At 39.7% G+C, this 24506-nt stretch overlaps 1 protein-coding gene and 1 long non-coding RNA gene across 2 annotated transcripts; one reads left to right on the top strand and one right to left on the bottom strand.

The window, feature by feature from the left end:
• Positions 1–626: 626 nt before the first annotated feature.
• On the bottom strand, positions 627–22261 carry golgb1 (golgin B1). Its single transcript, XM_052577081.1, has 20 exons — positions 22129–22261; positions 21096–21183; positions 20228–20392; positions 19998–20120; positions 18492–18647; positions 18189–18305; positions 16257–16361; positions 14814–15942; positions 14578–14660; positions 12845–12914; positions 7465–12505; positions 6939–7362; positions 6592–6825; positions 5624–6463; positions 5346–5530; positions 4949–5102; positions 4583–4668; positions 4121–4192; positions 3753–3843; positions 627–1849 (listed from the first exon to the last, which is right to left on the bottom strand). Exons 2-20 carry the CDS (start codon positions 21174–21176, stop codon positions 1712–1714), a joined length of 9294 nt encoding a protein of 3097 aa, XP_052433041.1. The 5' UTR covers positions 21177–21183; positions 22129–22261; the 3' UTR covers positions 627–1711.
• LOC127973265 (uncharacterized) lies at positions 21208–24506 on the top strand. Its single transcript, XR_008157259.1, has 2 exons — positions 21208–21915; positions 22186–24506. It is a non-coding gene; the product is annotated as an uncharacterized LOC127973265 (long non-coding RNA).

Genomic DNA, 24506 nt, shown 5'->3' with positions numbered 1-24506 from the left:
TACTCATCTTTATTTCATATTTGGTCCATATGCCTCGAAATACGAATTAATTAATGTGTAATAGAAGTAGTAATGCATTTTTAGGATTCTTGTTTATATTTATGAAATATAAAATGTTATGTTTGGGACGGATCTGAACCGAAAGGGGTTGCTGAGGTGGTGATTGTTGGTGCTTTGATGGATGGTTAAGTTTTGGGTCGTTTCTAGGATGTTTTTGGTGGTTGTTAGACCACTGGTAGATGATCAGAGTTGTTTGGAGTGATTGGTGAAGCATTGTGGGTAGTTTTCACTACCGGTGGATGTTTGCTATTGTGTTTTTTAAGCGTTTCACTGTTGTTAGGGTATTTTGGGTGGTTGCTAGGTGGTTTGCTCAATGGTCTCGGTCAAAAGAGCCCATTCTGAAGCCAAGTGAAAATCCTAAATCAGAATGCTTAGAAAAGTAGAAACGCCACTGGGATGTAATTTATATCCGCAGCACTAATGGTGCAGGATGAGTGAAGCATTTCAAAAAGATTTTTCAATTACCAACTTTTTTAAAACTCAAACTGAAGGCTTTACTGTAAATCTACTGCAATGGCAGCACCAGGTCCAAAAATTAATTAAATCATGTAACCACACCAGATGTGTATGTCTTCCCATAAATAGACTTTATTTCCAAAAAATAGCCCCTAGAACAGGGTAGCAGGAGGGAGAGAAAGGATAATTTACATGGATTTTACAGATAAAACACTTACTGGGCTGTTCTTAAAATCGCACTGTAAATAGAGACGACATTTTAACCTCAACCTAAACCATCCCTATACAGCCCAAACAGATTAGCATTACAGTAGTTAAGTGAGAATAGGAAGTACGGCTCCAGCTCAGAAAACTGGAAATGAGCAGAACATGAATGAGTTGATGAAGCTTTTACAAAAAAAAACTGAAACAGAATCAAAACACCTGAAGAAATTCATGGGATTTCATTTATGTCTTTAAAGTGAATAAAAGCAATAGTAGCCCAGATGTAAAGAACATGATGTGTAGTGTGTTAAAGAAAATAAACACTAACAAAAATTAACAAATAAACCGGAAATATAAATGACAGTATTGCACCAAGTTGGCAAACTAGTCTGCCATGAAAGGAAGCAGTCAGCACACCAGAATACGTTTCTAGGAGACTTTTGACTTCTTGCCATGCAGACACATCCTGTATCTGTATCAGTTTTGTGTTACATTACACATGAATGCATTTGAAGGACTTTATGCAGAAATAAAGAGAGATCAAGAAAGAAAACTAATTACAGGAAGCTGGAATGTGGTCAAAATAAGTATTTTTATGTTTACCTTAATGCATTCGACAGGCAGTGTGAAAGATCCAGTTAAACAGATGCTGACATTTTCCAGGCGCATAAAAATTCCTTCATTAATCTGGTCTTTCTAAAAGGGTAAAATAATTTCCTTGAGGAAGTACAGTTTGTGCCCAGGTGTTACTAGTATGGACAAGCCCCATTACAACTGGGTGGAAAGTTTTATTTTGTCAGAACGCTCTGATAAAGAAAAAATAAAAAAAAAAGGAAAAACTAATCAGCTGTAACTTTGGTAAATAAGCAAGGAAAAATATTCTTAGAATAATGTAAATGAATCCTGTGTTAAATAATGTGTCCATTGTTTTGTCTGATAAGTGAATGAGCATGTAACCATCTCTCTCTCAGTAAAGCGTGATGAATCTCTCTCACAGATATCCTCCCATGCATAGCAGCAACAGCACATGAACAGTCAGCAGATAGAGTGACATCAGCAGAGGGGTTCTCTGACGAGAGCAGAATGCAACTCGCAGCATCCGCAGTAACCCAGGTCCACCACCTCGAGTCTAAGGTAAAAGAGAAAATACATAGAACAAAATATATCCTATATATATATATATATATATATATATATATATATATATATATATATATATATATATATCCTATATATATATATATCCTATATATATATATATATATATATATATATATATATATATATATATATATATATATATATATATATATATATATATATATATATATATATATAGTATTGTTCAAAATAATAGCAGTACAATGTGACTAACCAGAATAATCAAGGTTTTTAGTATATTTTTTATTGCTACGTGGCAAACAAGTTACCAGTAGGTTCAGTGGATTGTCAGAAAACAAACAAGACCCAGCATTCATGATATGCACGCTCTTAAGGCTGTGCAATTGGGCAATTAGTTGAAAGGGGTGTGTTAAAAAAAATAGCAGTGTCCACCTTTGACTGTACAAACTCAAAACTATTTTGTACAAACATTTTTTTTTTCTGGGATTTAGCAATCCTGTGAATCACTAAACTAATATTTAGTTGTATGACCACAGTTTTTTAAAACTGCTTGACATCTGTGTGGCATGGAGTCAACCAACTTGTGGCACGTACCTCTCAGCTGTTATTCCACTCCATGATTCTTTAACAACATTCCACAATTCATTCACATTTCTTGGTTTTGCTTCAGAAACAGCATTTTTGATATCACCCCACAAGTTCTCAATTGGATTAAGGTCTGGAGATTGGGCTGGCCACTCCATAACATTAATTTTGTTGGTTTGGAACCAAGACTTTGCCCGTTTACTAGTGTGTTTTGGGTCATTGTCTTGTTGAAACAACCATTTCAAGGGCATGTCCTCTTCAGCATAGGGCAACATGACCTCTTCAAGTATTTTAACATATGCAAACTGATCCATGATCCCTGGTATGCGATAAATAGGCCCAACACCATAGTAGGAGAAACATGCCCATATCATGATGCTTGCACCTCCATGCTTCACTGTCTTCACTGTGTACTGTGGCTTGAATTCAGAGTTTGGGGGTCGTCTCACAAACTGCCTGTGGCCCTTGGACCAAAAAAGAACAATTTTACTCTCATCAGTCCACAAAATGTTCCTCCATTTCTCTTTAGGCCAGTTGATGTGTTCTTTGGCAAATTGTAACCTCTTCTGCACATGCCTTTTTTTTAACAGAGGGACTTTGCGGGGGATTCTTGAAAATAGATTAGCTTCACACAGACGTCTTCTAACTGTCACAGTACTTACAGGTAACTCCAGACTGTCTTTGATCATCCTGGAGGTGATCATTGGCTGAGCCTTTGCCATTCTGGTTATTCTTCTATCCATTTTGATGGTTGTCTTCCGTTTTCTTCCACGTCTCTCTGGTTTTGCTCTCCATTTTAAGGCATTGGAGATCATTTTAGCTGAACAGCCTATCATTTTTTGCACCTCTTTATAGGTTTTCCCCTCTCTAATCAACTTTTTAATCAAAGTACGCTGTTCTTCTGAACAATGTCTTGAACGACCCATTTTCCTCAGCTTTCAAATGCATGTTCAACAAGTGTTGGCTTCATCCTTAAATAGGGGCCACCTGATTCACACCTGTTTCTTCACAAAATTGATGACCTCAGTGATTGAATGCCACACTGCTATTTTTTTGAACACACCCCTTTCAACTAATTCAACTAATTGCCCAATTGCACAGCCTTAAGAGCGTGCATATCATGAATGCTGGGTCTCATTTGTTTTCTGAGAATCTAGCAATAAAAAAATATACGAAAAACCTTGATTATTCTGGTTAGTCACATTGTACTGCTATTATTTTGAACAATACTGTATATAAAAAACAAACTCAGGCTTTAATCATTAAATAATCAATGCATGTTGAAACAAAACAGTGTGGAATGCGTTAAAACGGGTTGTGTTTACCCGTGTAACCGTGCCCTCTGGAGGCTCGATAAGGACGGCCGTCTCTGACATCATGGCTTCAGACGCTGTCTGCCACTCCCCGTGTGTATAGCTATAAATAATGGAGTGACATGTGATATTTAGTCTTTAATCAATAAAAGTGAGGCATGAAATACGTGAATAAAAACCGCAGTTGGTTCATATGCAGTCGCCCCAAAATATAAGTGGTTCAGAGGAAAGGTCCAGATGATTTCTAAAACAATGATATGACATTCATATGCCTTTTTTTAAGACTTTAGTGTGTGAAAGTGGCCAAATATAGTGCTATATTTTAAAACGCCCAGAGCCAGAGGCAGTGAGTTGATCTTAATCTGAGATTAGGGTCAAACCGTTTGAGGCGATCCTGCGCAGCGATGAGCTGCTCCTCTACTCGGAGTCTCTGTTCTAACTCCTCATCCAGCCTGACAGAAACATAGAGAGTTGATGTTACTGTACAGCATTGGTTTTATACAAAAGCCATTGATTAAGTTTAAAAAAAAAAAAAAAAAAAGGGAATTGATAGGGCAAAAGACCAAACAGAAATATATATATATATATATATATATATATATATATATATATATATATATATATATATATATATATATATATATATTTTTTTTTTTTTTTTTTTATGTGATTAGTGATACAAACTCCTTTCAAATACAGTATTAGTTGTATGTTAGCTATTATCTGGAGTATTATCTGCAACTGCTATCAATGCAGTTTGTGGCACAGGTGGCTAAAGAGATTGGCAGCATGCAGCTGAGAATCAGTATAATTAAAAATAAGAATAAACTTGGCAGCAGTACCTTCTCTGGAGTTCAATGCACTCAGCTTTATAGCCCTCGTTGTGTTCTAGAGGGCCACCAGGGGCAGCATCTACTGCAAGGCTTCCCTAAAGGACAAATAAATTAGCATTGGATGCCTCACACACTGAAGACAATGAAACTGATCAAGGACTTCTCAGATTTACACCGAGACCACTAGCGAAATAAGCAAAACTGGCACAAGTCCAATTTCATAAAAGGCGCATTAATGAACAGTATTACAGTAAAAAGAATAAAACTTATAAAAGTCTCTAGCTACACAAAAAAAGGCAGATAGATTGATGGAAAACAACATTTCTAGGTTGCTTTCAGTGTCTCGTATTTGAAAAGGAGACTATAGCTTTTTACCTGTCTTTGTGTGAGCTTGTGCTGGAATTTTGATGCCTGCGCTTCCTCCAGCATTGCAGTAAGCTGGTGAACCTGCTGGTCCCTTTCTAAGAGGGTGGTCAGGGTCTGTTGCTTCAAGAGCTCAGCCTGGCCCTGCCAGTCCACCCTCTCAAGTCTACACAAGGAAGAATTTATAAGAAATTGTAAAAAAAAAAAAAAGTTTTTTTTTTTTACTTGCAGTATGGTCACCAAGTTTACAAACATTTTAATTTACGTTTTCCACTCCAATCAAATTGGACAGAATAAGCTACCAAAAGGACCATACTTCCAACAATCAGAAGCATGGCTCTGTAAGAATACCACCAAAACAGCAAAATGGCAGCGGGCAACTATCATTAGTTAAATCCCAGAGTGTCACCTGAGCATTTCCAGTTCTTGCTTGTATCTGTCCATCTGTGTGTCTCTATCCCTCAGCTCCGCCATTATCTTTTCTTCTCGCTCCCCTGCCCTTCTTCTCTCATCCTCCAGAGCTTGAGTGAGCCCGGATAGTTCACCAGATCCAAGTCTGTCCAATTCAGACCGCTGCAACTCCAGCTGTTCCAACTGAGGTGCAATTAATTATTAGTTATTTAAAGGCAGGATACAAAAAATGAATACTTAGGCTTCCAATAAATTATCAATTAATTAATAACAAACCATTCTTTCCCGGTCATTTTGCAGTGCTGCTAGGGCATTTTTTAGGCTCCACACTTCTCCTTTGGAGCCACTTGATGGAGATGGAGATGGAGATGCTGGGTGAGTCGTCCGGTTTATCTCATCGAAATGGAGACGCAGCTCCTTGGCCTCACGTATAGCCTGATCTCTTGCATCCTGCAGTGAGGCCATGGCTTGACCAAAAGACTGATTCTGAGCTCGAAGCTGAGAGGCTGCTTCCCTCTCCTCCAGAAGCTGTTGCTCCATCACCAGCAGGTCTCGTGCCAACTCCGCAACCCTTTCCTCGGCTGTTTCAGTTTCGGTGCGCAGAATACCGCCTTCCCAACGCAGCTCCTTCAACTCTTTACTGTGGACTGCCTTGGTCTCCTTCTCCAATTCCAAGGTCTCCTCCAAGGTGGTGATACGCTTTCTAGCAGCTTGGAGCTGTTCCCTAAGCTTCTCTACCTCAGCCCCTGGTGCTTCTTGCTTATCGACTCTAACAATTCCTTCACTGGCTTGGCTCAAGTTCTCCTGCTCCAATAGAGGTACCTTTCTTTGTGCAGCATCTTTAACAAGAGCCTGAATTTGGCTCTCGAAATCTTCTTTCGCTCTCTCCAGGAAACTGATGCGCTCTGCTTGGGCAGCTAGAATCTGCTTGTGCTGGGAGTCCTTCATAGCAAGGACCTGGTTCAGGTCATTTCTGTAGCCACGAAGTTGGGCAGCCAGCTTGGCATTCTCAGCATTGAGGTCATCTCGCTGTGACAACAAGGCTCGAATCTCCTCCTTTAGCCCATTGTTTTCACCTGCAGCCTCTTGGATCAGACTGTCCTTCTCCAGCATAACCTGAGACAGCATGAGACCAAGGACGGGTTGGAATTGAAAAAGATACTTTATGCAAATGAATTATAAATTCATGAATCCAAATTAGGATATATTTTCAAAATATAATTTACTATTAAGAGCCACACTACCTGGAGATGCCTTTCCTCTAGCTGCTTGTATTGGCTGAGTACTCGGTCTCTGTCATCCTGCAGGGAGCCCATAGCCTTGGTAAAGGACTCAAGTTGAGCTCTGCTCTGGAAGGTGTCCTCCTCAGCCTTACGAAGCTTCTCTTTTAAACCACGCAACTCCTCTCTCTTCTGCTCCAGCTCTTTCTCTGCCATTTCGGCCCTTCCATCAGCATCCTTCCTAGCCTCCTCTACAGCCTAAAAGAAGAGAAAGAATATTTATAATTTTATGGTTTTAAAATGACCTACAGTGAGATGAATGAATATGCATGTATTTGTTTCAGAAACTTTATTTTCAGTATATTAAGTACCTGTGTCACAGCTTGCTCCTTCTCACCAAGGAGCTCCATCTCCCTCTTCTCCTTCTCATCCAATGCTGCCTGAAGATTATCAGTAAGGTTCTTTGAAGATGCTAGGTCTGTCTCCAGTTGCTCTAGCCTCAAGTATAGTCTCCTTTCTTCTGTCTCCCTTTCTTTGATCACTGCACGTGCCTCATTAGCATCACTCTGAAGCTTGTCTACTGCTTCTTCTAGAGCTTTAGTCCGGTGCCGTAATCCCTCTGCCTCTGTCTCCAGGCTAGTCAACTGGGAACTAGTTTGGGTCAGGTTGGTCTCTACCAGAGTGAGCTTCTGCTGCAGATCCCCTCTTTCTTTCTCAAGAGCTGCAAGGCTTTTATTATGTTTCATTTCTGCCTCAGACAGCTCTAGCTGTAGGTTCTCTTCTGCCTTTTGCATTCTGCAGACAAACAGCATATTCATTATTTTTATTTACTTTAAGTTAAAGTTTAATTAACATAAATTAACTAAATTTTATTGAAAAATAAGAGAGACAACAAACCTTTCCAATAAATTCTGCAGCTCCTCTTTTTGGGAGGTTTCTCTCTGGAGTTGCTCAGCAAGTTCTTTAGCATGGGTCTCGGCCTCCCGAACATCAGCCTCCTTTTCCTGAAGCTCACTATGAAAACGACTCTCCCATTGCTTGGCCTCATCCAGCACTCGATCACGATCATCCTGCAGGGACGACATGGAGCGCGAAAAGGCTGCTAGCCGAGCCAGTGCTTCATCCAGACGTGCCTGCATTTCATGGGCATGCCTGTCTGCAGTCTCAGCAATGCTCCTTGCCTCAAGAGTTGCCTTTTCCTCCCTCTCCTGCTCCCGGTAAGATTTCTCTAGTCTTAATTCCATCTGTTTAAGTTCGGCTCCAAGACGATACCTGACTTCATCCAGTGTGCGTTCCGCATCTGCCTTCAACTCAGCCTCTTTGCGCTGTACCATTTGTTCAGCAGCTAGTTTGTCTGCTTGGGCCTGCTTTGCTTCTTCCAGCGCCATGTCCAATTTCCCTTTACATGTTGAAAGTTCAGATGCAATACTTGTTTTGCCTTGCATAATCTTTGCAATTTCCAAGCGTGTTGCCTCAAGTTCTGCACTCACCTCATCTCTTCCCAAAGTCAACGACTTAAATTCTTTAACCAGTTCACTTATCCTTTCCTGGTACTCAATGCAGTCTCTCTGTAGCTGACGAACTTCCATTTGCTTCTCTCTCAGCAGTTCTTCAAGTTGACGTGTCCTGTTTTGACTACCTTCTTTAAACCTCTGTGCTGATTTCAACTTCTGCTCCAGCTCTCTTTGTTTGTCTGCCTCTGCCTCAGCCTCTGCTCTTTCTCTTTGGGCTTGCCTCAAGTCCTCTTCCATCCTGGCTGCCCGGTCCCTCTCACTTGCCACCTCAGCCTCCAGCTCAGCCCTCTCTCTCTCCAGTTTCTCCAATTCCTTCTGCATGTCTGTTAGGCGATCGCGACTGTCAGATGCCTCTTGCTGGTAGCCTGCAATGCTGCCATTGAGCTGAGCCAGCTGGTTCATTAACCGCTCCTCCAAGTCATCCCTTTCAGCCTCTAGGCTAGTGCGAAGTTCTTGCAGTTCGGTCTCTTTCTTGGAGAGCTCTTCCCTCTGAAGACACTCTTTTTCTAAAGACTCCTGTAGGTCCTGCTTGAGGGAAGCAAGCTCTGCATTAATCGTTGATTCTTGCTTGCTTCTGGATTCCATTTGATCTTCAAGAGCAGCTTCAAGTTCCTTTATCTTATTGTCTGCTGTTTTGAGAGAGGCTTCCAGTTCCTTGAGCCTCTCCTCTGTTTGAGCAGTCATCTCAACATTTGCTTGCACTTCTGTGACGTCTTGTTTAAGAGGAGTACCAACGGACTCCAATGGCTCTTGAATTTCAATTAAATCAGGACTTCTCTGCTGTGTGACAACTTTAACTTCATGAATAGCTTCTACAGAGCATGTGTCCAGGGTCTCACTGCCCTTTTTGTCAATTTCCTCAGCCAAACGCTGTCTCAACTCCTCAGCTTCATGCTCCAAAGAGTTTTTTTCATCCATAATGATATTGTAATTTGTTTTCAAGGTCACAAACTCTTTTTTGACTCTCTCAAGCTCTTGTTTCAGCTCAGTTTCTTTATGTTTGGTCAATTTCTTCTCTTCCTGCTCCCTAAGCCTTTCATTTTCTTCCTCTAGATCCATAATCTTCTGATGCTTAACCTTGGCAAACTTTCTCATTTTTTCTTTCACAACATCCACTTCCTTCATAGCTTCCTCAGCTAACCTCTCAGCCTCTTGTCTGGCTGCCTCATGAGCTCGTGCCTTGGCTGCTAACTCCTGCCTCTCCTGTCGAGCAGCTTCAAGCACTCGTCTCACTCGTTCAGCCTCATCACTCACATTTTCATATGACTTGAGGAGGGATTCATACTCCTCTTTCATGCTTTGCACCTTTTCTTCCAACTGCCTGCACGCTTGTTCGGATTCCTCTTTGGTACTCTCAATTTGACGTTTACATGCATCCTTCTCATTCAAAACACCCTCCATAGCAAGTTTAAGGCTCTCACATGAGGCATGCAGACTTTGGTTTTCCAACAAAGTTCGATCCACCTCCTCAATTAACTTTTCTCTTTCCTCTCTTGACTTATTCAGCTCCAACTCTTTTTGCTCCAGCTTCTGTTGTAGCTCTAATTTGATCTTCTCAGCAGCAACCTGTTCCTCCTTCAGCACCTGTTTCTCTTTGAGTGCTTCCTTACGTGACACAAGTGCAGCCTGCAGTTTGCGTTGAAGCTGTTGGAGTTTGGCACTATTATCTTTCTCTTCTTCCTCGCGTTGTGGCATTTCTGCTTCCAGTTTTTGAGCTCTATCTTGCTCAGCTTTAAGCCCTTCTTGTAGGGAAGCAATCTGCTGATCTTTCTCCAGTACTGTTGCCTGCATCTTAAGTAAAAGAGAACTTTGTTCACTAAGCTGTTGACTTAAATCAATAATCTCATCATTCTTATTTTTAAGAAATTGTTTAAATTCTTCCACTTCTGACTGAAGTGCTTTGACTGGGGACTCAGCATCTGAGATGTTTCTTTTAGCCACTTCCCAAGCCTCATCCACCTCTGCTTTCAGCTTTGCTGCATGAGTTTCGGATCTCTGACATTTCTCCCTAAGAGCCTCCATTTCCTCAGTTAGAGCATCAATCTGCCTCTCCTTTTCTCTCAAGGCTTCAAGTTCTTCGCAAAGCTCTTTGAATTTGCTCTCAGTGAGTGATTGAGAGGATTGGCTCTCTTGTAGACGCACCTCTAATTCTGCTCTGGCAGCCTGCTCAATTCTTAATTCCTCCTGGAGAGCATTTATAATTTCCTCATGATCTTTTACCATGGGCTGTTGAGTTTGCTCACCAGGTTTGTTATGTTGTTGTGACTCAGTCTCAGCAAAATCCACCCAGTCCTCGTGAACCCAATCATTTGTCTCTGGTTTCTCCAAATTCTGTGTAGCAGACCCAACATTCCTCTCCACATTTACACTCACCACTTTATCTGTATCGTTCTTTGATTCTAGCAGACCCTCAAGCTCCATAATACGATTCAACAACCCAGTTTTTTCTCTCTCTTCAGTTTGGAGGCGTTCATAAAGGTCACTGTACTCCTCTTTCTGTTGTTTCATCTTATCAAGATGATGGCGATCATTCTCTTGAGCTTTCACAACAGCGTCCTCATGAGCATCAGTTGCTTCCTGAAGCTTTTTATGCAATATTTCAATGTCAGATTCCATGGAGGCCATCTGTGAAATTAGCTTATTTTTGTCCTCAGACATCGGTGACATTTGTTGTTCAGTGAGTTGTGCATACTGCTCTGTCAAATGTTGTATTTCTGCACGTGACTCAAACAATGCTTGATCTTGGTTACTGATTTTTTGTTTCAGACTTGTTAAGGTCTCTTCTTTTAAATTTAAGTCATCTCTGGTCTCTTGCAACAAAGCCTCAAGTCTCTGTATTTCTTTCTCTTTTTCCTTAATTTCATTTTTGAATTGTAGAGTCATTTCCTCATCTATTTCCTTTTCTTCCCTGCTCTCAGCCTCCTTCTCAAAGTCTGCAACTTTTTTTATCAATTCCTTCCGCTGTATCAGAGCTGCCTGCAGCTTTCTCTTGACCTGTTCCCCATCTTTCTTCATGGCAGCCATTTGAGTATTCAAGTCCTCCTTCTCCTTTCGTAAAGCAACAAGCTCCTCACATTCTGTTGTTTTATCGTCTTTGATTTTCTGCTGGTCATCCCTGACACTCTTAAGCTCATGTATTTGCTCTTTTAGCTTTTTGACTTCACTGGATATTGCAAACTTTTCCTCTCCAGTCTGGAGTAGTTTGGCAGTCATGCTATCACTGAGTTCCACCATCTCCTGGTCTTTCTGTGAAATACACTTCTGTAGATCTTCCAGCTCAGCAGTCCTGTCGATGAGAGCAGCTTTTGCCATATCAGCCTCCTGAGAGACCTGCACTAACCTGCCCTCCATGTCCAAAATCTTCTGTTCAAGTTCGGAGGTAGTGAGCTCTCTATCCTCAAGTTGAGCAGCTAACATTCTAGCTTGACCTTCTTGTTCAACAAGTCTTAGATTAACTTCATCAAGGCTTGCCTGTAAGGCTTTCAGCTTATCATTTTTAGAGAGAACCTCTTCCTGTGAGTTTTCAAACTGCTCATCAACATTTTGCCTATGTAATTTTTCTTGCTCAAACAATGCCTTAACTTCAAAGAGCTCTTTCTCGTATATATTTGCCTTAGACTGAGCCTCATTTTTGGAATCTGTAAGTGACTTCAATGCTTCCTCCAGCTGGAAAACTCTCTCCTGTGATTGTAAAGCGGAGTCTTTCAACTGCTGAAGTTCTCCCAGAAGTTCACTATATCTTTTCTGAATCTCTTCTGCTAAGACCTGAGCAAAAGCCTGACTTTTGCTTGAATCTGTATTAAACAGACTTCCCTCCTGTTGGTCAAGACGTACCTGCACAGTTTCATGGATAACTAAAGATTGTGATTCGAGATCAACTATGCAGCTGGTTGATGCAACATGATCTTCACAGGTCTCTTCCCAAGATTGCGTGGATAAGCGTAGTGAGGCAAAGTCCTGAATTTGGGGTGCCCACTCTTGAGTCCCATCTTGGTTGACTGCTTCTAGAAGAGTCCAGCTACTATGAGCCACCTCGGAGTCACTGCTTGTCACCATCTCATCTGAGGAGGTACCCTTTGATTCTCCAGGAGACTCAGGCTGAGGTGTTATAAGCTCAGGGCTACTCTCATTGCCAGCAGAGACCGACAGAACAGATGTGTCTACTGCCACAAGTGTGGTCTCTTCCTCTTGTGTGCCCTCAAGAATCTCAGATAGAACTGTAGTGGTATCATGCAACCCAGGGATATCTCTTCCGCTTGCACTGTCGGCACTTTCCTCCACTGGAATACTTTTGCTTGTGGTGAGTGAAAGGTTTTCTTTGAGAGCAAAGAGTTCCCTTTCTCTGTCTGCAAGCTGCTGCTCCAAAAACAGTATCCGATCTGTCTGTAATTTGTTTTCTGAACTATGTCCATCTTCACTGTTATCTAAGGGTCGCATTTGTGAGAAGAAAGAAAAATCATAAGACAACTATGAGCAAATCATCAATTAACTAAAAATTAAACATGCAAAATGTATCATGTACATAAAAATAAACGCATTGTTTCAAGAATAAATTCTTAACATGTTTTTTTTTTGTGTTTTGACTCGGGGAACCAGTCTTTCTGGTTTGTCCTAACTAATATCTTAACATTACAAACAAGTTTACAAGCCACAATGTTAAAAGGCATGTTCTCTACTAAAGAGCAAGGCTATTATGGAAGAACATAAGACTGCACTGCAGTTCAAAGTACATTCAGCTAGACAAGGGCAAACATTTAACTCACCCTGGTGTGCCCTGTCCAAATCCCTTACAGACAGGTCAGTCACATGATCATGTGATGACTCACCAGTAACCTAGAAAAGACAAGCCCCAGTTACAACAAACGTTATGCTTACACTAATGCATGCTTACCGAGTAGACTTGTGCCTGTATTCTGTAATGCGATATATCACGCCAATTAATATGCATGATATTGTTATCGTGGGTACTTCTAAATACCGTGAATAATTATATATTACAAATTATTCCGAATTTGGAATGCATTTTAAGAATACTATTCCCATCAACTGGTCAAATGCACAACACTGCTGTATGATGCTTGAAAGACAGTGTGCGCTCTGATGTAAACAAGCACGCATGAGAAACACATGGAGGAACATGAGAGACGTGCTGAATAACGGCACATTCACTGTCTGACATCAGATGGCGCTAAACTGCAGAAAAAAGCAGCCTTTACTCTGGAAACCCCACAAATAAAGCAGCTGCACTACTTTCTAAAACGTATTCAAATAGCCATTCAAATTTGTGTATTTGCACTGGTGTTGATATTTAAATATTTAAAAAAAACTTCGTTTTAATCTGGACTACAATATGCCCTAGAGTTGATTATTTATTGTTAATTGACACTTTACATTAGGGCTTCATTAGTTAACTGTATCTCTCGCTCATTAGTTAACAAACTGCCAATGACAAATTCTTCTGAACATTCATTAATCTTAGGTATTCCAATATTTAATCACTAGTTGTTAAAATTGAAAGTTATTTAATAAGCTGACATTAACTAAGACTTGTATTTTTTTAACAAAGATTAATAACTTCTGTAGCAAATGTAGCTATCGCTCATCATGAATGTTAATGGTTAACTAATGAGGTCTTATTGTAAAGTGATACCGATTGGTCTTTAGTTAAATTTACTTTAATCTGTGTGAAACGTTTAACTTTATATATTTTTCTGTATTGCTTTATTGTATTTAAATGTTCAGTTATTTTTGTTATAAAAAGATTATTTAACATGTTATACTGTATTATGACCCCTTTTTGAAACTAAATTTCAATACCGTGATAATACTATATACCGTGATAAAAGCATGAGCAATTAGTCGCAACAGGAAAATGTGATACCGGCATATCCCTATTACTGAGAGTGTACTGGTTTAATGAATTGCCACTGTAACTGCAGCTATTTCAAGCCTATTACAGACCATACCTTTATTAATACTTCATAATTATGCCCTTATATGTGGGGGCCATTAATCAAAACAAATGATGAAAATCGAGAGGATTATGATATTTCTGACCTGATAAGTTGTGAGACTTATTACATCATTTGTCGCACCAGACACCGCTTGTGCTATATACATCCAAATGTGTTTGCCATTCAGACACATTACTCCAAACAAGTACAACTTATTCTATGTACCATCTCCATTGCATTAATAACTTTTTTGTCCTGATCATTACGTGCAAATGCTAAATCTGATAGGCAAAGTAACAGCAGAGCTCTGTACAACAATCCATACAATTTTAAGCATCATCCATGTCCATAGCATAAATAATGCAGGACAGATTTAATACCAAGAACCACAAATACTTTTTTGAACACGCAAGTATGACTGAAAGTAATATTTGCTTAGCTCTTAATAATTGCATTCAAAGCACTAATAAGTTCAAATAACAAGAACAAATATTTATCAGTGTCAATGTTTAAAACTCCAACATATTTTGCAGTCCACCTACCTGAACAGTGAGAAGTTGTTCCTCTAGTTCCCGTATCCTAGCAACTGCTTCCTCTCTCTCAGCTGTGCTCCTATCCAGTTGACCTAAAGCATCGGGCGCATTAAGACATAATTACTGTCTGATCACAATGCAAACAATTTGCCCTATGTTGTGGCATTGTTTGATAAAATGCTTCCAAGGACAGTTTACTCGGACCACAAAAACTGCTTTAAACTTTGTTCTCCTGGGCTGTTTACCTTGCATCTGGGACAAGCGTGCTTGACTCTCCTGCTGCTCATCTGTAAGGTTGCTCAGCTGAGCTTCTAGAGCAGGTAACACCTCTAAGAACTGTGCAGGGTCAGTAGGAATGGCTATTTCCACCTCTGCCTCCCCAGCAGTTGACAAATTCTGAATCCCTCTCCAGAGTTTCTCCAGTGCATCCTTGGCTTGCTGTGCTGCTTTCTGTTCCTCTTTATTGGCATCCAGTGTCTCTCTTAAGGACTCAAGCTCTTTTTGCATCTGTGCTAAGCGATCTGCTTCACTCTGAGATTCTTCTTCTCTTACTCTGTCCACTTCATTGAGCTTCTCCTGAAGATGATGAAGCTCTTCCATGCGACTTGCCGCCTCCACATCTAGCTTCTTTGTCATTTCCTCTTTCTGTTTCTCAGCAACTTCCAGACAGCCTTGCAAGCTGGCCAGCTCGGTCTCAAACCTTGTTTGTCTCTCTTGTGATGTCTCCAGTCTCTCTCTCTCCTCAGCTGAAAGTTTTTCTCTCAGTTCATCCAACTCTGTGGTCTTTTTCAGTAACTCAGTATTGAGAGCACTGATGGTCTGCTCTTTTTCACTTTCGGTTTGTTCTAATCTGGCTTCTAGAGATACTTTCATGTTGGCCAGCTCTGCCTCAAAGCTAGTCTCTCTCTCTTTCATTTCCTCCAGAATTTCTTCCTTCTCTCTTTGCCCAGATTCAAGTTTTGCTCTCATCTCATCCAACTCAGTGGTCTTTTTCAGTAACTCAGTATTGAGTGCACTGATGGTCTGTTCGCTCTCTGACGTCTCCAATCTGGCTTCTAGACATGCTTTCAATTTGGCCAGCTCTTCCTCAAAGCCATTTTCTTTTTCTTTCAATTTCTCCAGCATTTCTTCTTTCTCTCTTTCAGCAGATTCAACTTTCCCTCTCATTTCATCCATCTCTGTGGTCTTTTTCAGCAGTTCAGTGTTGAGAGAATTGACAATCTGTTCTCTCTCAATCTCAGATGCTTCTAGTCTGGCTCTAAGAGCCTGGAGATCTTCCTCAACACGCATTGCCCACTGCTGCCTCTCTTCTTCTCTCAGTCTCTGGGCTTCTGCCAACTCCAACTCCATCTGCCTGAACTGACTAGTCAGAATCTGTGCAAATGAAACATTCATCATGTTTATAATCTTGCTAAATGCTCTATAATCTTAAAAAAAAAAAGATTTTTGGCCAACCAGCTGTGACCACAGCATTCAACAAGAAATTCTGTTGGTTACTTGGATTCTATTTTTAAATCACACTGCTGGGTGTCCCTACCCTCAGTGAAATCTCACTGGTTGAAAATCACCAGAAAGCTGTATGTTGTTAAGGAACAAAATATCTTAATGTGAAAAAAATCTCTTGATTTGAACACATTTTGCTTTCAAAAATGACCAGGAAACAGTGTAGAACTATGTGTTGTGCTGACCTGTTTCTGCTGGTCTGCACTGTTGAGTTCCTGCTGCAACATTTCTAGGACTTCTGAACGAGACTCCTCCAACTCCTCTATGCGCTGCTGGGATGCATGAAGAGCCTGTAAAAGAATAAGTAGGATTAAAGCAGAATAGAACCATGTGTATTGATAGACATCCTAAAAAAGCTGCAGGGTTTGATATATGTTTATTGTCATGTCTGGGGTAGACACAGTGTTAATCCGCCTGTTCTTTTTCTTAATTCCTGTCCAACAACATGAACAAAAACATGATGAATTGGATGCTGCTCTTAGAATGTGGAAATGGATGAACCATGCAAGACAGCTTAGATCAAAATTGCCATGGAAACATGATGAGCTATGATTTCATGCTTTATAACAACACACAAATATAGCTACAACACTTCAGGGTGTCCCAAAAGAAAAATCCAACAAATATGGAAACAGCAAGACAATGTTATTCTGGCTTTGCTGCTCTTCCCCATTTTACATCTTTGTTTGCATATTATATATATATATATATATATATATATATATTAGGGGTGTAACGGTTCACAAAATTCACGGTTCGGTTCGATACGATACACTGATGTCACGGTTCGGTTCGGTTCGATACGTTTTAGATACAGCAAAATGTAAAAACATCTCAACTTTTCAGAATGCCGCAAGCGCACCGCGGGTCATGTGACAAGAACCAACCAATCAGCTTCATCCTTTCCCGTAACAAGGTTGAGAGCTCAGCCAAGATGAAGGATCAGCTGATCATAGTTGTATATGGATTGCAATTTTGAAATAAATTTAGTAGCAGAGCTACTGCAAGCGATTTTTAGAGCTGCAAATCCATTTATCCTTCGCTGAAATTTCCGCGTCTCATGGAGAGAGCACGTCATTGTTGCTTAGCAAAGACAGACGCCTCATGAGCGCTTCTGCCCGAGCGCTTTGGAAAGGAGGAGAAAGACGTGCTTAGCGTTTTCCACGCGTTTTTAGGAGCGATATGTGAACGACCCTAAGGCGCTCGCTCACTCAGCACGCGCTGAAGGCTCGTTGCAAAATGTCTAATGCATTTAACAGACCAGAAATATAAGATCCTAAAATAACCAACAGGTCTGGTGTTTGGGTTGGATTCCCTGTAAGCTATAGTGTCTAAATGCTGCAGGGATAGTTTGCTGCGTGCATGTTTCTCCTTTTTTTCGTCTTTTCCCAGATAGTACTGACGCATATATCCCAGATATTCCCGCTGTTTTTTTTTTTTTTTTTTTTTTTTTGTAATCCCGCTGGTGTACCCTGTCATGTTGCAGATGCGACATACCGTTGTTTTTTTATCCACCACTCTCTTGCCATCACCATTATAGCTTAAAGGGAATCCAAAGTGCACCCAAACACCAGACCTGTTGGTTATTGGGGGATCTTCTCATTTCTAGTCTGTTAAACGCATTGGCTATTTTGCAACGAGCCTTCAGCGTGTACTGAGTGAGCGAGCGCCTGCTGAGTAGCCTAACATAAACATATAAGATGGTGTTTTTTTCTTCTTCGGGAGTGTCAGGGGCGTTGCCTGTTACGTTGTTTGGGTTATTGGGCTACCTTGTTGAACGCATATCATTATATTTCTATCTCTCTCTTTTTTTTTTTCCAAATATAATTAATTACTCCAACGAACCGTTCGGTATACATAATGCGTACCGCGTACCGAACCGAAAGCGTCGTACCGAACGGTTCAATACGAATACGCGTATCGTTACACCCCTAATATATATATATATATATATATATATATATATATATATAAACTATAATAATATTGTTTATTTATTGTTTAAAGAAAAAAACCTAAGCTCATAACACACTATCACATTTGGAGCTTTATCAAAATATCAAAGTGGACTCTTTTTCGAACATGAAAAATGCAAACAATGAGAAATGCAAACACACCTGTTGTAAGTCAGGGTTTGAGGCCTGTGTAAGATCGAGGAGTTCCTGCTCATGTTTGAGTATTTGTTCTTGAAATCGCACGTCTTTTTCCTTCACCACAGCCTGCAGAATTCGGACCTGGATGACATTTGAAAAATAAAACAGCAGATATAGTCTTTGAGAGTTGAAGTCTGAGATTAGTTTATTACAAAAAGAAAACAGTAGCTGCAAAAGAACTGGCCGTCATGTGACACATTTAAAGATGTGAAGAAAATAAGCACTTATTCATTGTGCTTGAATGAATAATTGGACCTGCGAACACACCTGCTCTGCATGACCTTCATCTCTTGCACGCTGTTCAGCATCCAAGAGCTGATGTTGGAGGGTCTTGTTGGCCGTCTCCGCCTGACTGAGCTTTTCTTTCAGCTGCTGGAGTTCCTCCTCCACTCCGGGAGCCATTTGGAAGGAGCTCTCTGAATTCTAAACAGACATTTCATTTTCATACTGCCATTCAGAAAATGTTTTTGCATTCGGCAGTCGCCCATATCTATTGCACATCTTCTAAGTGGAATAGTGTTGGGCGATATGGTCATTTTTCAAATCATCATATCGTCAGCCCGTGAGATCAATGTTACACGATATTATCGTGCATGGGTGGAGCAAGAGAGAGACTCTTTGTTCTTGTCATATCATAACTATTTGGTGTTTTAAACCGTGCAAGTGCGCGAAAGAGAGACTATGGAATCACCAATAATAAAAAAATATATCCTTTCAAACATACCGATAAACTAACGTTAAATATAAATATACTGTAAGTTCAGTTCATATATAAGCTAGTTCATATATATATATATATATATATATATATATATATTCATAAATATAAGCTACTGTTCATATATATCGTGTGTCCTGTGACAAATTTGCCGCATCTGCGCACGGAGGTTATCAGTCTAAATGTTTTACAAAATCAGTCAACGGTGAAAATCAATAGCAGATTTCATTTAAAGTCCAACAGTTTAACACTAATATTGGACATAAACGAACACGTTAAATATAAAGTATTTCCAAACAGGTAATATATTATAAAACATATATTAGGAGTAAAGTTGAATTGAACTGATGCATCAGTCATACAGTGCTCCGAACCGCACCTCACGAAGAGACCGACGCACACTATGTGGTGATGACGTAGAAGGACTACGTGAGAACCACTATGGATGATAAGTTCGCTCTGCCTCATTATTTTTTTCTTTACCTGTTTTTATACAGTTTATGGTCTTCACTTTATTTGTAACGCCAAGTAAGAGTTAATTTCTCATGAATGAGAAGAGCATGTTGCCGTGTACCAGCCATTAAATGTGTGGGACACCAACACCTCTTTTTCTGTTTCTTTCATTTCATGGATTTAACGAGTTATCCGAGACAACGCGTTACAACTTCTTCAGCGACAGGATCTAATCCTCTTTTGCGCGCACGCGTTGTGTGTGTGTGAAATGCGGTGCTGAAGTGAAATAGCTGGGCAGTTTGATAGCCAAATTATAATAGGCCGCCTAATAAAAATAATAAGTTATTATCATTATTATTATTTAATAAATTAATAGGAGAATGAGTCTAATGTCATCTTCACTATCGACAGAGACATCTGCTATCATTGATATCTTTGACTATGATTGATACACAACACTATCGTCTTTCAGCACAACCCTAAAGGGGAGCGTAAGATGAACAATAGAATACACTACTAACAATAATTATATTAAGTTGGCACACTATAAAAACCTATTAAAGTCCACTTCAATCTAAAAAATAACACAAATGTGTCTTTACCTGACTGCTGTTCAATGCATCTTGTCCTTTCAGTTCATTGAGCTGTTTGTTCAGGGCAGCCAGCTTGGCTTTGGCCTGCAGTTTAAGCTTTGTAAACTTGACTTCTGCCTGTTCTTTCTCCTCCTGTACAAGAAAAAAAAAAAAACAGTCATATATGCAAAATCAAGCTTCAGACGTGTTGACGTTCATGGTCTACTTGTTTGCTCTTTTCTTGTTGTGCAAGGCCACACCTTGAGCTGTTTTTCAGTGCTGGCGAGCTGGCTGTCCTTCTCTCGAATCAGCTCCTTCAGCTGAACCACCAGCTGTTCGGTCTGGGCCAGCCTCTCCAGGACCTCTTCTGATGGCCCCGAGCCCTCCGGGGATGCTTCAGCATCAGGCTGAGGCACCAGACCATCCTGCTCCAAAGACAACATTCAAAAATTAGTGAGTGCTCTCTAGATGGTTAATCACTCCCTCCGAACAGCATGTCAAAATAAAATAATAAATTCAACATATTTTCCAAATGCATGTTACAGATCCTATTGTGAACAATTCATCCATGTATGTTTCTCATTTCACACTGCTTCTCATCTCCATGCATTGGCTTCCAGTCACGCTTTGCATCAAATTCAAGTCATTGGTACTTGCTACAATAACGGTCTGTTTATTCTAAGCATTCGCCACAGTTTTGTCATCTGCCATTTTACATGCTCAAGCTGTTTAAAGTCAGATGGATTTTTATTATTTTTCCTCTCTCATAAGCTGGACTAGAACAAAAAACATTCTTAAAGTGATTCAAATGATATTGTTCGCCTGTGATGTTATTGCTTTAGTTGTTTTATGGACTCTGCTATTCTTTTAAATTTAGAACGACTAAATATTTATTGTTCTAGTTATTGTCTTTGGTGTTTTTTAGTGGTCCTTTTAAGATGGTAAAAGGCTTGTAAACTAACCCATAAATCTGTAAATAAGTACTTAAATGTGGAAATGTGAACTATTATCTGATCTTTCAGCACAGTTACTAATTGAGTTGTTACAATGTCCATGTGTGTTCCACAAAGTTTCTTGGTATTGCCCCAAAATATCACTCCAAGGATTGTTCAGATTTTGTCTACTCACCTGGAAGTCTCCATCGGAGCGTTCCTCACCCGAGAGCTCCTGGAGGACGGAGGAGACCCCTTGGGTCAGCCGGCTAAACATGGCTGACCTGCATGTAAATGCACAGAGTATTCTGTATCAAGCGCATTACTGAAACTGCTCGGACACATTTAAGACACAAGTAAAGATGAAGCCAATATCATAAATCAATAATTAAGACTTATGCACAACACCATCAAAAGTTCAAATGATTACAAAATTACTGAAAAAAATCATATTAATGTTCCATGAGGGCAGAACTTTGGCGAAACTACCTAAAAGAGCCACTTGGCTCTGTAGATCCCATATCAGGCAACCAACAATTAGAAATAAAATCGAATATGACCAAGGTAATTTTCAAATCAAATTCGCATTTTATGTCGAAGTACCTTTTGAAATACCATTTGGCCTCTTTAAATTAAATAGCACTTACTATTAATTAACAGTTAGGCCGTGAACACATCATATGCATAACTCAAAATGCATAATTCATAGCTAGAACACTTGATGAGCTCATATCTGTTACGCAATGTGTGTCCCCTTTACTCACCATAACTACAGTAGGCGTGAAGGCCTGTATAACAATAATATCCGACTGTATTTCCTGATAATAAATAACCACCTTGGAGAGCCATAAAGCGGAGAAAAACGAGCAGAACCGAGCAACACCGAAACATAGAAACTGACGACTGCGGCTGCGTCGCTTTCATTTTGTCCACACAACAGCAAAGATTATTGAGCGACTCTTCTACTTTGTTTTTTAAAATCGATTTGTATAAGAACACATGTTCGAGACACAAAGGTATGACTTTTATATTTGATACTGGTGATAAAATGGCACCATTAAAGCCCATCGAGCGGCAGTAATGAGCGCAAGCTGTAACTGGGCTCTAGCTGATGATTCGTAAACAACTCTAACGATATTTATAAATGTAATGTTACTTGTGTTTGTGCATGTCAGCGGCTGAATACATTTAAAGGCATCTTGTTAATATTGTTTAAGCATAAAACGTACCTGTGTAATCGGCGCAGGGAAGAGATGCGTGGTTTATTTGATCAATTTCGTCTCCAGGATTTTAGAGCCACATCACCAAACATCCCGGAAACAGAAACGCAGCGCTGTGATTGGACCGCGCAAGAGAGCGTGTGAAAACTACTGGTGACACAGTGAGCCGCAAAACTGTTCTGCAAGGGACCGTCCACAAAAATAAAGCGTAGAATCAAAGTAAATTGAGTATGATTGTTTGCGAGAGATAATAGGAGCCAGATACAACATCATGGTTCAAAACAGAATGGGACGACATGATTTAAAGCTTAACATGATTATTAATTATGGAAAACAGTTGGGACGCAGTCTTGTTCTTCTGGCACACTACACCACAGTGTTTGTAAGCTTTGTATCTCGCTCTGTAAACTGTTTTTTGGAAGTGATCAAGTGGATGTTAGTGTTTGCCAGATACACGGTGGCGGTATTCGATTCGATGTATAGGAGCCTACACTGGTGGACCAGAAGCCACAGAAGGACATCCATAGAGATGCTCTCCAGCAGCGAAACAGAGTCAGACTGATGGACATAAAGTGCTTATGAACTCCTGGAAAAAATTCCAAGGAGAACAATATCAATGCATCGATACATGTAGAAGTTTGTAATGTTTCTGTACTACGTTTTTTGTTTTTTTTTTGTTTGAGGTTTTGTTAATTTCAAAGGGCTCATCGAAGTCTAAAGGTCTAGGAAGAGTCCACCACTGTTATAACCACACCTGACAGACTGAAGACTGAACACAACACCTGTTTTTCAGGTCTAAACCAGTTTTCTACCAGAAGAAAACAATCAAGAAAAGTTGGTTAAGTTCATAGAATCTCGTTTTGCCTAACAGTTAATCCTAAACAGCATTGTTTTTACCCTAGTCTCAGCCTCAGATGTCATACCCACGGACCGTTGGCTAAACATCTGATGAATATGGGACACAAAAGTGTAAACACTTCAGGAGTGTCGAAGTCGTCATCAGATTGGTTAAATTCTACAGGATTTCCGCGAGATGTGTGTCACGTTCTTTAACATTCCACCTGGAAACAAAGATACCGTGGCACCTCATGAAAGAAGAAAGCCGTATTGTTTACCACTGTGACGATGAGCGCTTATCAAGATCAACTAAACACTTTAGTTTCAGAAGTGTGTGAAATTGTTCAAGTTTGCGGCATATAATCTTTAACATATGTCAGAGAGTTTTACACACTGGTCTGTTATTGTGGCAACATTTCCACACCCTGAAACGTGACACTGAAATGAAACGAACTGTGATTGGTTGTTTGACGTGTCGGTCAAACGGCCTCATGGGTGGGCCTTGGCCAATGAAAGCTGCCATGGATTTCAGACTTTTAGCCATCATCAGTCTAAAGGTCTGGCTACGCGAGACTATTTTTACCCTAGCAAATTCTGCTTTTTTTATCCACTGAATGTAGATTAATAGTCAGGGAGAAGAGCAAAATTATTACCATTAGCACATATGCATTTTTTACCAACTTTATTTAATGTCTGTGGTTGGAGCAAATATACAGTATGTTGGGTAAAAGAATAACCTTAAATAATCATAGTAAAATATATTTTGAAACAAGTGGGAATTTGTATCATCAATAGCAGACGAAACTCTTTGTGTGGGGTACATTTCAAGGTTTCTCAGAAGTGAGCAGTGCTACTTCAGCACCACTGATGTACCATTAGAGTTTTATTTGTATTTATTAATATATTTTTATATTTTCTTTTGTTATTTGGCTTTTTTTTTCATTTCAGGCAATGTTTATTCATTTAGCGTAATATTTGTTTATTTTTATGGTTTTAGTTAATAATAATAACCCTGAGTTTGGTAAACTTCTATAGTGGTGAATGGGAGACAACAGCAAATATGATTTTTGCATTCCCATTTGCTTCAATAGCAAAAGAAAGAAATTACAGTAGGGTTTCCTATTGGCAGATTTTGATTGTGTGCCAGTATCCTATTTTAGGAATGCGAGCTTTGAATATTGTCTATATTATTACTTATCCAAAACATCATATTGACTATTTCTCTGTAACGGAAAACAGTGTGTTCTGAGAACAAAGTACTGTCATGCTCAACAAAATGCATTTTTCTTGTGGAAATGTATCTGGACACATTTCATTCCTGTTATACTGTCTATGATATGCAAGCTTTTGATCTGTAAAACTATCATTACCATTATTGTTGAATAATTTATGAATTGTTAAAATTTATGAATATAATATGGATGTGATATGTAATTTGACAATTAAATGGAAACAAACTTTTTTTTTTCATGTGAAGAATGTGGAGGCTCCAATTATTTTTGGCATTATACAACAAATTCTAAGATACATTATATATAACTTTGCCACTA

This window comes from Carassius gibelio, chromosome A4 (genome assembly GCF_023724105.1).
Source record: "Carassius gibelio isolate Cgi1373 ecotype wild population from Czech Republic chromosome A4, carGib1.2-hapl.c, whole genome shotgun sequence".
Lineage (NCBI taxonomy): Eukaryota > Metazoa > Chordata > Actinopteri > Cypriniformes > Cyprinidae > Carassius > Carassius gibelio.
This window is presented reverse-complemented; position numbering and strand designations above follow the sequence as displayed.

What these genes read in the sequence shown, in the direction of transcription:
- golgb1 (XM_052577081.1), bottom strand. Translation starts at nt 21,176, where the DNA reads ATGTTTAGCCGGCTGACCCAAGGGGTCTCCTCCGTCCTCCAGGAGCTC. An exon ending in CAAGAACTGGAAATGCTCAG is followed by an intron (nt 5,103 to 5,345) that starts GTGACACTCTGG and finishes TTCCTTGTGTAG; the next exon opens with ACTTGAGAGGGTGGACTGGC. An exon ending in CAGAGGGCACGGTTACACGG is followed by an intron (nt 1,850 to 3,752) that starts GTAAACACAACC and finishes CTTTTACCTTAG; the next exon opens with ACTCGAGGTGGTGGACCTGG.